We start from the raw sequence: 13560 nt of genomic DNA on the forward strand, positions 1-13560 counted from the left end.
GGTGTCCACACCCCACATATTGCTTTACCCTGGAACCAGAGTTATAAATTGTGCCATGGGATAGCGAAACATGAAGTAGTACCCGAGAGGTCTGGACACAGAAACAAGACAAATCCCCAGTTCCCCACTTTGCCCCGGGGAAACGACTTACTCTCGCTTCATGACAACGGTCCCACGAGGTTCGGTGCACAAAAGCGCATGACAGCTGCTGACAACTCCCTGTGCACACGGAGATGACAAAGCTGACAAGAAATAACAGCAGGGTACAGCTGTCGTGTGTTAGAGGGGTGGGATGCTGGATGGCCTGTGGGTACAAGTCCCTGCGATAGTCGGGGAGAAGCCTCTTCCAACCCTCACCTCGCGGTTTCGCTCAGCCCTGGCAACCACACAGTTGGCAAGCACCACCAGGCGATGTGAAGCCAGGTTTGTGGAGGGAGGACTGGGTGGTTAGACCGTTCAACTAACACCCGCTGCTGCCTTCGTGTAGTCTTGAGCATAGAAACAATATACAAACCTCGCTCTGGGGCTTTTGGCTCGACCTGGCGGACGATTAACCTACAATCGGACGACCGATAACCCTGTGTTCGTTTCCCCGCTTGTGTATTCCGTCGTAGTCCGGATGGAAAGCAGATGCGAGAAAGAGGACGCAGCACCGATGATGTATGAATGTGAAGCAGAACTGGGGGAAACCCCTCTGCGCTAAAAGAAAGTGTGCCGGGCGGGAAGGGGACAGGGTCAGGGGTCAGGAAGTATACGCATACCACATGTATAAACTTAATTCAGAAAAGGAAAGTGAAGAGGTAAGGATAGAGAAAGCTACTGTAGAACTTCACAGTGTCAAAGCCACCATCCATATTATAGTAGGCTATAGTTTTGCTAATAAAACCAATGACCGCGGGATCGTTGAACTACGTCACCGTTGTCTAACCTGCATGCTTATCGAAAAGGCAAGCGCAACAATGAGTAGTTGAAATAACTGTATTATCGTCAGTGTTCTAACTTGTTGCAGGCGTCAGTCTTGTCTGTCAGCTGTTGTTGTGTCTAACGACTTATCCCCCCTTCTTCCCATAATGCCATTCGGCGTAATCCCGTTGTTGTCGCACTTTAATCAACAGCCTTGTGAGCGCTGCTCACTTAACGTGGTCTCGCCAGACACGACAAAGAGCTGCGAGCTATAAGCTTCGATCCATGCAGGCCAGATTTAAACCCATTATGCCACTGGTTACCCCTGTACCCGAGGCCCGACCTAGTCCCACCCAGAAACAAGAGTTTGCCATTGACCCAGGCGTGTTCTCCAGGCGTCTGTCCACACGCACTCACAGACTGAGTTACCGCCACGTGGCAAGCACATGCCACGTCATAGGTGCTGCAGGTATCGACGGTGGAGACGAACCTCCGAACCACTGACCTGCCCTGAACCGTGTTGATTTACCCCCGCGCATGCTCCTAAAACAGTTTCCGCCTAACCTCGCGTCTGGCCGCAGGAGGGCGCTATTGTTTTAGAGACGGCCGAGGAGAAAGAGCGGAGGGAGACGAGGCTCGCGGGCTACAAGAACCAGTCGATGCGAGTTCGATACTCGCCCTCGTGAACTCTCAGAAAGCTTTCGGCTGTTGTTGCAGTTTCTGTTGCTGACGCTGCTGTTGCTGATGCCTTTGGTGGCTTTTCTTCCTTCCCTTTATTTCTTTGCACTTTATTTCGGGTTCATTTCGAGACTAATTGCAACTTTGTTTTATCTTGTTTATTTTCTTTTACCTTGTTTATTTTTTCTGATTTATTTTCTCTGTCTTGATTTTCATTGTGTCTAATTCTCTATCTCCTTTCATTTTTTTTTTTTTACTTTTACCGCTGTCGCATTCGCCTGCCGCGCCGCCCTCGCCGCACATTTTTCGCTCGACACTAGTTCATCTGAGACATTAATGCTCCTCCCTTTTCCCCTTCTCGGCGGGCAGCTTGCATTTCCTGTCGTCCTGATGGCAGATGCTCTACGTCTTCATCCGTTTCCGCTGAGAACAGCCATAGCCACGAGTTGTCTACCCCACATCTCTGTCTCGCGAGCTCGTGCCCCTCGGTGTCGCGTATCAAAACACTTTGCTGTTGGTTTGCAATCAGATGATGATGATGATGGGGTTCGCAGTGGTAGTGTACTATATCAGATGTATAAAAGTCGAATCGCGCTGGTCCAACACAAACAAGCTGACGCACTCATCCCTCTTCCAGTTTCTTATACACACACAGACAAACAATTAAAAGTACAAGTGTGATGTTTTGTAATCAGAGGAAGCAGCGCGAGAGGAATGGGGTTGAAACCCGAAAGAAGAGATGGGTGGCGGGGAAGTTAGTGTTGACAGGATCGTTAGATAAAACGTTTCAGCGCGAGCATTTCTTCTACACTGCGGCTCCAAGAGAAAAAACATACCCTGAGTATATTACCCGGTCCCTGTGATGAATGTATATTAGGAATGAGGGGAAGGAAAGGGGATGAGCGAACGTAAGAGCCAAGGGTCAGGCTGACATTTCAGTCTCGCAGTGCTGCCACCTAGCAGCAATTTCCTTCCTCTTTCGATTTCCGGCGCAGCTCTACCTGCTTGGGCATCGGCGTTCATCACCTGTTTCGTCGGAGCAACATCCTGCGACGCCGGCAACCAGCGCTCAGTTTAGTCGACGACCCTGACCTGCGTGTTTCCCCCCCCCCCCCCCACGTGCGTTTTTCTCCGGCGGCCATGTTTGGCTGGTAGAACGATGTGGTGCGAGATGATGTGGTGCGAGATGATGTTATGGATCTCGAGAAAACGGCTTCAACGGCCTGCCCTGGCCCTCCGGTCTGCTGGTTTGGCTGACGCGAAATTCCACACGTGTCGAGCATGAAATTAAGCTGAGCTCTACACTGGTTGATAGGATGTACCGCTAAACTTTGCCACAAAGACCTCTTGGTTCTAACTACGAAGTTAGTCCTAAAAACCATACATAAACGTTGCGATATTTGAAGAGTGCAGATTAAACGAGGGTTTTTAAACTCATTTTATGAGGCCTTTTTATTTATTTATGTCGTGAATTACCTGAGATTCGACTCTCTGCTGATGACTGGCAAGAATTCCTTCGTTGAAATAATGTATCTACTGGCAGAAGAGTTGTGCTGCCTTCAGGTAGGAGCACAGTTGAGTCGATGTTTGACTGTAGCATCCCCACAAAGAAGTATTTTCAGCACAAGCTGGACATGTCCCAACGTAATAGACTTTAAAAAGGCTTTTGACTGTTTAGATTGTGACTCAAAATTCTACATCGAACAAGTCCAAGTCATCGAAACGGTGTATAAGAGCTCAACAAGCGCAGTACTGCTGGATAAAAAGATGTGAGCTTCCTTTCACACGACAGTTTTTTTTTAACACAGCCTGCGAGAAACCTCTACAACCATCGCATTTCCGTTTCCATCGGTGGTATGTTTGCAACCTACCCTTTGCAGACGACATCGATCTGACTTCAGACAAGACCTTACCAACAGACTGACAGTTCAGATGCATATGGAATGGAGATCAACACTGACTAGCAAAGGCAAGACCTTTGGTGACATCAAAGCAGATATTTACATGAACGGAGTACGACTCGAAAAGGTTAGCAGTTGTGAGTGCTTGGTAGCCACCGTTTACGATCACAGCAACTCTACGACAGTTACCCGCATCAGGATCGCAACAATAACATTGCCAATGGATCGGCTGAGTAGGCTTAGTACAAAGTACATCTGTACAAGTCCCTCGTTGTACTCAGTTCCTCTCTACGAACGAGAAACGTGGAATGATTGCCGATACGGAGAAGATAATCCAGGTATTCGGGAACACGTGGCTGAGGAGGAGGCCGCTCTGGGATACAAAGATAGGAGGACACTCGAAGGACACAAGGAACTCTAACTTGCTGTAACAAAGTGAGATAAGCTGGTCTGGTTTGGTCACGTGACCCGGCACGATAGTTTCTCGAAGACTGTTCTTTAAGTCCCCTTTGAAAGCTGTTGATGCCACGGTGCCCAGATGAAGAACTTCCACCGCCCACAACGACCGTTACAAGTCAAATGAAAAGGAATGAATCTGAGTTATCATTTGCTATGAATGACGAGGAGAAAGTAGACTGCAATGATGTAGACTCAGTCGACATTTTTCAAAAAAAAAGGTTTGCAGTCGGGCCAGAGTTTACAAATTTGAACTCCCCTGACGAGTGCCAGAGCAAAACATCGCAATGTCCTTGGGAAGCCTGCTTCCTGAACTTTTCGTTTTTATGCAAACGTGTGTGTTTATGTGTGTTTTAAAAAATAATAAACAGGGAAGAGAGCGAAAATCAAATCAGAGAGAAAAAAAATGAGAGACGACAGCAAAGAGGTGCTAACAGATGGCCAAGTGACTGACGCAAGCAGGAAATGTGATTATCATGCCAGGGTATGATGTTTACACCAGCGTTATCTCCCTTTAAACCCAAGTACCCGAGGCTGCAGTACGAAGGATGATAAACCGCTCACTTGTGGTGACATTAAGAACAGACTCCATAGCTTGGTCTTCAGAACAGACAAATGCTTTACAAGCAGTGTTTTTCCGACTACATGGTAACAAAAAAGTTGAGAAACTTTAGTAGACCTTCTCTCTCTCATTCTCCAGGCTTAGATTATTTATGTCGAATGCTTTTAGTTTTCGAGTTGTTCAGCAAAACTGGCTTTTTCTTGTTTGTTTATGTTCTTGCAGCGGGTTCAATCTCGGGTCTCGCGGAAACTTCCACGAGAATAGAAGACTGTCGGAAAACAAACACAATACCGTCAAAGGTGTTCTTTTATTTATGAATTCTTTTTGACCTAAGACTGTTCAAAAATGTTGAGGGCTAAATTTTCCGTTCAATGAATCGATCAAAGTTGTGTGTGTCGGTCAGGTCAGCCAGGTTGATTACCTGCTGGCTGACATCACACTTTATGCGATGGGTTTGGTAATTTGGTTGCCATAGCTTCATGGTGAGAGTCCGACTTGGGAGGTACACACCAGAGGTTAGAGTCATTTCATTATCGCGATGGTTAATAAGGCGATTAGCTCCTCACCAGATTGTGTTCCTGCCTTTGAAAAACAACAATACAACAAATAATCCCCAAGCTCAATGTCAGGCAGACCGCGAAGCTGTTTTTAAATGGCGTCAGCATCATCGTGTTTTGCTGGGGGCGGGAAGCTTCCAGGGCAGATTTCATGTGTTTTATTTGTTCCAGCGCTTGTAACTCCCTCCTTCCGTTCGTCAAGCCCATTCTTTGGCGCACTTCCTCTCTCGACCGCTTTCCAGCAAGTCTTTCAGACGGCCAAGGGTCAAGGGTCAAGGGCGCAACTTTGGCTACAGAGCCTGATGTCAGGGCGCAACTGAAAGTCTTCTGTGACAAGAACAAAAACAACGGTTGTTTACAAGGCTAGGCAGGGCGGTTTGTTGTTCACTCGACCGTGCCTGACACACTGATAGATTGTAAATGTTACACGACGTCACTGCGCTGCCTTAGAAATCAACAAAAACAAATTATCTGGCGTGAAGAAAGCAACAAAGGTGTCAACAATAGCTGAGACGGGAGGAAAGTGTCAGCAGGGAGTGTGGGAGTGACACGTGCAAGGATGGACGAATAATGATGGTCGCCCCTGCAAAACCAGAGAGAGAGAGAAAAAAAAATACTTTCTCTTTCTATCTGCTCATTTCTTGTCTCATTTTTCTCGCTTTCTCCCGCTCCCCACTACCCCTACAACCCTCATCTCCATCAGGGTGCAGGGTGTGTCAGGGAGAATATTTGGTGTTTGTGTGGTGTGTGACTCGTGTCACAACTGCTGCCTCTCTTTCTCTCTCGTCCTGGATTACATGGAAATCTCCACGTGACTAATTGTACGCTAGGTGGCGTTTCCTTTTTGTTGTTGTTTTTTTTTCCGCTGCGTGCAGACGTCTGGCAGCCTGACATTTTGCAGTCAGAAGGTGGAATGGCTGCGGTAGCGCCACACCATCACCAACAATTAACTTCTCCTGACGCAGTCTACGTCATGGGGGGCGCCACCTGGTGTTTGGGTGCAGCAGCAACATGCGTCTGGCCGCTTGTACTGGTCGCCATGTTTTTTCCCCCCCTTCGCCATTTTTTTTAAAAGCCTGCTTACCGTGCGTCTGCGTGCGTCGCTAACCTCCAGCGTTGCTACGCAATACCCTGACGCTCTGTATGCGTGTATGTGTGTGTGAGTGTGCGTGTGTGTGAGTGTGCTGAACATTCTTCTTCCACAGCTACACGGACCGCATGGCCGGCCAGCGAGCACCGGAAGTGTCATGACGTCCTCCTCATCCGGTGCACGCCCACTGTTGACTCCAAGCAGGTAGTGACGTCAGAACTCTTGCACGAGACACAGTCTGACGTCAAAACTCGCTTACAATCGTCCTGTGTAGAAAACTACGTCACAGTGGTGGTGGTGGGTGTGTGGGGTGGGGAGGGGAAGAGGCGCCTGGTAGCGCAGTGGTAAGCATTCGCTTGTCACGTGTGTAAATGAGGATTCTGAAGACTCAGAGAGACTGCTAGCGCGCGTTCAACTCTCAGGCTCGCCATCAGATCTTTACGACTGGTGTTGCGGCTAGTTTCAGGATGAAATGAAAATGAATGGCAGTTTCTAGCCCCGACTTTCGAGAGAGAGGAAAGAGGTAAAGCATTTTCCCTCCCCCTTCCCCTCATTACACATCTTACTCACCATTCTTATAGACCTGTAATTATTATACTCACCCTCGCTCCATCACTGCTCCTACTGTGCTGTTTATTCCTCTACAGCCTCACTTCTCGTCTGCGTTGACTGAAGTCACTGCCCTGACCCTCCCGTTCCTCCTCCCCCCCCCCCACAGCTCCATATTCGTTAATTCCTAGCAATCCTCCCCCTAGCATCTTCCAGCCATCCGTCTGTTCCTCTGACAGTATCGGAGGAAGTGGAGTGGAGGAGAGGGGGGTCCCGATCCACTCCCACTCATAATCATAGCGAGTCAAGTGCACCGAGGGCAGATAATGAGAGCTGACACTGACTTCAAGCACGTGACTCAATCTCACCGTCAGTGCCAAGAATAAAAGAAAGAAGGACAGTGACGCACCTCTAATGACGTCACAGTCTCCAGGAGATGTCACGAGGTCCATTGCACTATCTCGTGGCTCATTTGTTTGTGCGCCGGAAGGTTTTTTTGCGCACTTACCGCGCCTGAGATGTGGTTTATGGCTGCTGCAGCTTCCACAGCCAGGCGGAAACGCGGTCCAGTGATGCTGGGAGAAAGCACCTTGGTAACGCCAGAGACTTCGACACTGGGGTCATGACACTAGGGTCATGACACTGGGGTCGTGACACTTTTGGACTGTCAATGCTTCCGACTTCCAACACTTGAGAATCTAGATTTTGTGACTTCCTCTAGCGACTTAGGGTAACAGTATCTTGCACTGACCTTTGTCCAAGCGTTAGAATAAAGATTTACACCTTGTCTACACCTTTTATTAGACAAGCAGTACATGTGCTGCCCTCTAGGAATGCCAAGCGTTAGTCTACACTCCTCTTCGAGCTCCTCCATCTCGAGCTCAAATGATGTCGAACTAAAGCAGCATGTGTTCAAAACCAACCGTCTCCCCCAGTAACACAAAACCAAGCGAAGAACTAACAACTAAACAACAGAAAATAGTAGACAAAGAAAATATAAGCAGATGAGGAGTTTACAAGTTTATTGGTGGATTAAAGTCGTCTGCTGATCTGTTGGTAGATAAAAGGCTGACGACTGTGGGAAGTGTAGGTAATTTACCAAAGCCAACTGCTGGATAGAGAGAAAAAGACGGGAAGGTATTTAATAACCTTGTCTGAGACCGTAGCTATGATACGAGAGTAAGTCGTTGCCCTGAGGCAACCTGCAGAACTCGAGACAATCTTGTTTCCGAAGTTTAAAAGAAATGTTCACATCCTGCAGATGTTTCTATCCCTGTATAGAGATAAGCGATGGCAAAGATGCCCTGGGGGTACAGAAACAAAGTGATATCCTCAGAGTCCGAGCATCGCATTGAAGCTACAAAAAATATGTTTTCCCCGAGTTCCCCATTTTCCCCTGGGGAAATCACTTACTCCTCTCGATTGATAAATACGGCCCCTGTAGGAGAGCCCCGGTCACTGGGTGCACAAGGCGCAGTGTTTACCACTTTATTAACATCGCTAATTAATGATGGTACTCATGTACTGTATGGCTTTTAATCATTCGGAGAGAAAGAACATAAAAAAGTGGAAGTAAAAGACAGAGAGGAAGTGGTGGGAATGTTACACACAGGAAGGGGGAGAGCATTCTCAAGTGTTTATGTAATTTTTAATTATAATTATGCTCTTCCTCAGGGATGGTCTGTGTGAGTACAGCCCTTACTTCAACTTCAGAGCTCTTCAGAATTTCTGGTGTAATGTTTAGGAAGGTGTTGTAGGGAAAAAGGAGTTTCTTACTTTCTGGTATTTCGCAAATCACTGATATTTGTGTCATGTGATCACCAACAATCGTAACCTATAACAGTTAAAAAGATAACTGCCACACAGGTTGACAGGACAGCACATGTTTTCAATAAGACTAACTGTTGACACTCCTCCCCACACAGACACTCTTCTTTCCGACCCCCCGGGTAGTAATTCAGTTTTGAGTAGACACCCTCGCCAGGGGTAGGTAGGAGAGCTGGGTAAGTACATTATACAAGTCCGCCACAATATTCCTCAGCCACCAGGGGTTTGTGTACAGTGCGAAGTCTTTGTCACAATAATCCGGGTAGCTCGGGTACCGGGAAAACGAAAAAAAGATAGACAGCTGTTGTGGTACGGGTGAGTAATCTATGCAGGTGACGGGAACAAGGAGGTTGAAGAAGGGAGGAAAAAAATGAGGATAAAAGTTGTTGTGTCACTACTCGCCCACTATCAGTTTGTTTACATGCACGAGGACACCCACACGAATGCCTTTGCTACCCGAAACCCAACTGTAAACCGTAGAGCGACCATGTAGTTGCTTCTGAAATACACAGGAGCTCGTACACACACACCAACACACGTACATACACGAACACACACACACACCAACAGACACACGTACACACACCAACACACACACGTACATACACGAACACACACACACAAACACACACACGTACGGTATCAACAAACACCTACAAGGACTGTTTGTGCTACATGGTGTGAACTACCTGTGTCGGTATGTACACAAGATACAAACTGTAAATTCGCGTCACAGCGATCGAGTTGTCGTTCTTTGTTGGAACAGAGTTACCTCGCTGTGTCGATGAAGGCTACGTAGATCCTGGAGGAGAGGCAACGCAAAAAAAAAAGAGAGAGAGAGAGAAGAAAGTGGGTGGGAGAAGGTCGGGTGGGGTTGTGGAGGCTAAAAGACAAGGTTGACAGCGTGTGTGGACACAGTAATACCTGAACACGCGCACGCGCACACACACACACGATATTCCTACCAAAAAAGAAAATCATTTTTTCAACCTAAGTAAATGAAATTGGTGTTGGTTGTAGGGGGATACCGATAAGAAGCCTTAATGCAAAACTCGATACGTTAGGACACGTTGAAGTTACGCAAAATATGTGATAGCCCGCTAGGGAGACAGCTCTCCACTTCCGCTTCCGGATCGGCAGAGAGCAGCTGCTGAAACAGGTCCATCTAGTGGCGACAAAGATGACGAGAAAATCCAAGTGGCTTGAGCCACCCACACAATAAGATGGAGGGAAGCCGGGCTGCCACTACACCGAGTGAGGAGAGAAAATGGACGGAGGAGAGCTGACTGAGCTGTCTGAAAGCCTTCAAGCTGACAGCTGGATGTCGGACACAAGTGGGAGCTGTCGGTGGTGCTTGTGTGGGCGGGATGCCATTAGATGTTCTCTAGAGGACTGTGTGAGTGTGTCAGTGCGCGCGTACATGGAATAAGAGGCAAAGAGTAGGTCCGGATCTCTTGCTGGAAGGAGTCTGTGAGTGTGTGGAGGGTAGAGGGTGAGTGTATGGAGGGTAGAGGATGAGTCTGTGAGTGTATGTGTAGGAGGGTAGAGAGGTTTCAGCTTGTCGGTGTTCTTGTGAGTCACTTTGTCAACACGTTTAGCGGTGGACTGCGATGTCTACTGTCAATAGTAGCTTTTAACACCCAACCTTTACTTTCCTCTCCAACCTCCCCCACACACCTCACCATCACTTGCCATCAGTGTAACAGTGCGTGCGCCGGTGTAACGGACACAACGGACACTGTACTTACACGAGGACGTACAAACGTGCATCATCCGTGCATGCGAGCATCATATTCATTCATATGCACTAACCCCTGTACGAGCGCCATCATTTAATTGTAGTCACTGTTCAGTATCGGAAATATCACAGATTTTGCTACCCAGTACACACGTACTCAAGCTCTTGTTTGCGGGTGGTTGGTGGCAATAGTGAGGCGGTGTAGGGGTGTAAGAGAGTCGGGTACATAGTGCACCTGAATACAGTCACAAAGCTCGTGACTTGATGAAAGGCTTCAGGCCTAACATCATCTCGCCACGCCGTGGGACTCCATTACGGGTGTCCTAACACTGGTGTATATCATTTGGTCTGCCTGCATTTTAATTGTCGTTTATTGTTTACACGCTGGGGGTGAATTTTGTGTTCGCTTTTACTCGCAGTGGGTCCAGACAACACCAAGCGTGAAACTCAAATGGAATTCCCAACTCAGGAATAGGAGGGTAACACCCGGGGTTAAAATCATGGACTTGGTTGTATTTAGAGGTTGTGCTTTAGAAGGTGACTGGACAATTTCATTTATGGAAAAATCATCTATGCTCATGCGGATGTGTTTTAAAAGACATGGAAGATAAATTTTAGGTTAGGGTTAGGCTTATTATGTCACTGAAAGAATAATGTAGGTAATATTTAAATACATACACACAGGGGCAACCAGTCTACCGGCAGAATACGAAGACCATGGGGTCGGACCCTATTTTTTGCGTCTGTCACCGACCTCGAGACTAAGCTGTGGTCCAATTGGCCTCCAGCAGCGGTGGTTGACAGCGACAGGTGTGGAGCAGAGATTGATATTTGGCTGCAGGTGTTTTATGCCGTGTCAGCAGCTAAGTCTGTATCCGGGCAAGCTAGTCCAGACCCTGTAAACACGGACAGAGAGAAGTCCCGTGTGTCACCGGAGACGAGATCTTGGTTCGAGATCCCCACAGTTGTGGTAAAACGCCGGGTACCTCTGCAGCGCCCTCTGCAGGGGAGAAAGAGATAAGCCGCGGATTTAAAAGTAGGTCAAGCTTCTAATCCGGGTCACCTCTGGATCTTCACGTGCGGATCGCTGTGTGGGAGGTTTGGGGATCCTGACCAAAGCAAAGTCTACCCTGGGAGGTAGGACATAATGAGGCCTGAGTCCTGTGGTGTTGTCCATGATGGACATGAGTCAGCGACTGGGGAGAGTATTCCGCAGACTAGTAATTAATATGTAATATATATTTAATATGTAATGCAATAAAACAAGTGGCCGCTGGTCTGACCGGTTACTGGGTGAAAATGAGTTTCTTCGTGTTGTAACTCTATACAACTAATATTTTCTCGCGAAATAAGTTTTTTTCACAGTGAGAAATTTTGTTATCACACGAGAAAACGAAAACAATAATGAACAACATGAGAACTATGATTATTCTGATCCATTCCCGTCTGGCTCTCCATTTTATTCCAATATAATTCAGTTTGTAGCTAACGTCCCCCCATCGTTTCTGGACGGTCCTGTGACGCAATGGTTAGCGCCTGTCACCAGCACAGTGAGGGTTGACTGTCCTGGGTTCAGCTCTCGTCTCGGGCACGCTGTTTTTTCTGTAACATCTGTTTACTGCCTTGCCGTGATATAGCCTTAGTTGTTGGCTCGGTGTAAAACACAAATTTCCCCCAAACCCCACCTCACTTTCTAACTTTTCTGTCTCTCCATCTTTCGACAGTTTGGCATAGTCCCGAGCATCCTCTTTCCCTTCCTCTCTGAGACCTCAGGCTCAAACACTGCCAGATGTTTGGAATCTTGCCCGCCTGAGTGATGCCACATGATGCAAGACCTTGTCGAAGCATCCGTTATTGCCAGAAACTTACCAAACTCCGATGCTTGTCTCAAAAACACTTGCATACAGACTGAAGAACTTTTTTCTCCTCTTTTTTCACATGGGTCTCAATTTACATGTTTAAAAAAAACACCCTGCACAACTGTTGCCCCATGTCCTGACGAAAATTGCGATGACACCAAATCTGCCAACCGGTTTTAACTTTTTTGAATAAATGATCTCATTCTTTAGACAGCGAAATAACGATCCATTGGATAAAATAGTCATAACAACTAATAACAGAAGATACATTTGTCAGTTTATTTTCTTGTATTTTGTTGGTTTGTTTATTGATTCATTGACTGATTGTTTACAGCCGCCTTCTACGAGGACATCGCCCTAGATGATGAGGACTACAAGGCAGTGAAGAGAATTTTGCGCCAGTCCAATACCTCGGACTTCGAGATGCAGGTGGAGGACCCCGGCATCCACACCCGGGGTCCCAGCAAGGGAGGGCAGGCCGCCGAGGTGAGGGACTCGCAGCGCAAGCAGATCCTGAAGGACAAGCGCATGTTGAAGCAGTTCCTGCAGGAGAAGAAGAAAGAGTTGCGCTCCAAGTGCACCAACATGTGAGTGGTTAGCACTACTCAGTCACGTGGTGACACACTGCCCCGCGTCACGAGGGTCTTGTAGCCTAATTATCTCGCTAATTATCGCATGCTGCTTATCTTGTGTCGCCAGGCCGTTGACAGTGTTTTCTCATTTCTCAACCTTTTTTATTTTTTGTTCGCCAGATCTCTGTTTCTTGTTTGTGTCTGTCTCAAATTTGTTTTCACTCGTACATGTATACTCAAGTTTCCTTTCCCTCCTCGCTATCTTGTAGGTCTGTCTGTCTGTGTGTGTGTGTGCAAGCCCCAATAGTTCTATGTGCACGTGTGTAGAGACAATGTGTATCTTTCCTTTTTTCATTCCTCTTTGTGCTCTCATGCCCTCGCTAACCTCTCTTCTCAGTTTTCTGGTAATCTGATCACACGAGCACTCTCAGAACAAAGACACCCTATATTTCGTATTCTCTTTTATTTATATTATTCCGTGTTTCTCGTCCTGTTTGTCTTTCTGTCTTTCCTTATTTTCACATAATGTATGTATGTCGAAAGTGTCGTCAGTGCATTCCCTATCTTGTCTTCCATGCCTTGTCTTCTATTAACATCGCCTCCACGAATCATGGGACAAGATGGAGGAGACCTCGTCATCGATCTGACCATCAAGCCTATCATTACCAGCGCTTGTTTGTCAGCAGTTATGTTTGTGTTATTGTAGCTATTATTGCTGTGGGGATGAGTCATTCTTAGCTCATAAGCAGCCAGACGAGATTAAAAATAGCTTTCACCATAAAAGGACTGCGAGGACGAGCAGACGACAGTTGATTTTGTGTCAGCTTCCAGGCATGTTCACGGCTTTCGTCACCCGGGGGACTCGGGG

The 13560-nt window shown here is 47.2% G+C and overlaps 1 protein-coding gene across 2 annotated transcripts in view; it reads left to right on the forward strand.

Moving 5' to 3' along the window:
- Positions 1-13560, forward strand: part of LOC112553521 (tolloid-like protein 1) — a 37755-nt gene that overhangs the window by 2791 nt on the left and 21404 nt on the right. For both annotated transcript variants that reach the window (XM_025220787.1, XM_025220796.1), the window contains one exon: positions 12455-12707. In XM_025220787.1, the coding sequence (XP_025076572.1) occupies positions 12455-12707 (253 nt within the window). The remainder of the gene's footprint in view (positions 1-12454; positions 12708-13560) is intronic.

The sequence above is a fragment of the Pomacea canaliculata genome, linkage group LG1 (assembly GCF_003073045.1).
Source record: "Pomacea canaliculata isolate SZHN2017 linkage group LG1, ASM307304v1, whole genome shotgun sequence".
Lineage (NCBI taxonomy): Eukaryota > Metazoa > Mollusca > Gastropoda > Architaenioglossa > Ampullariidae > Pomacea > Pomacea canaliculata.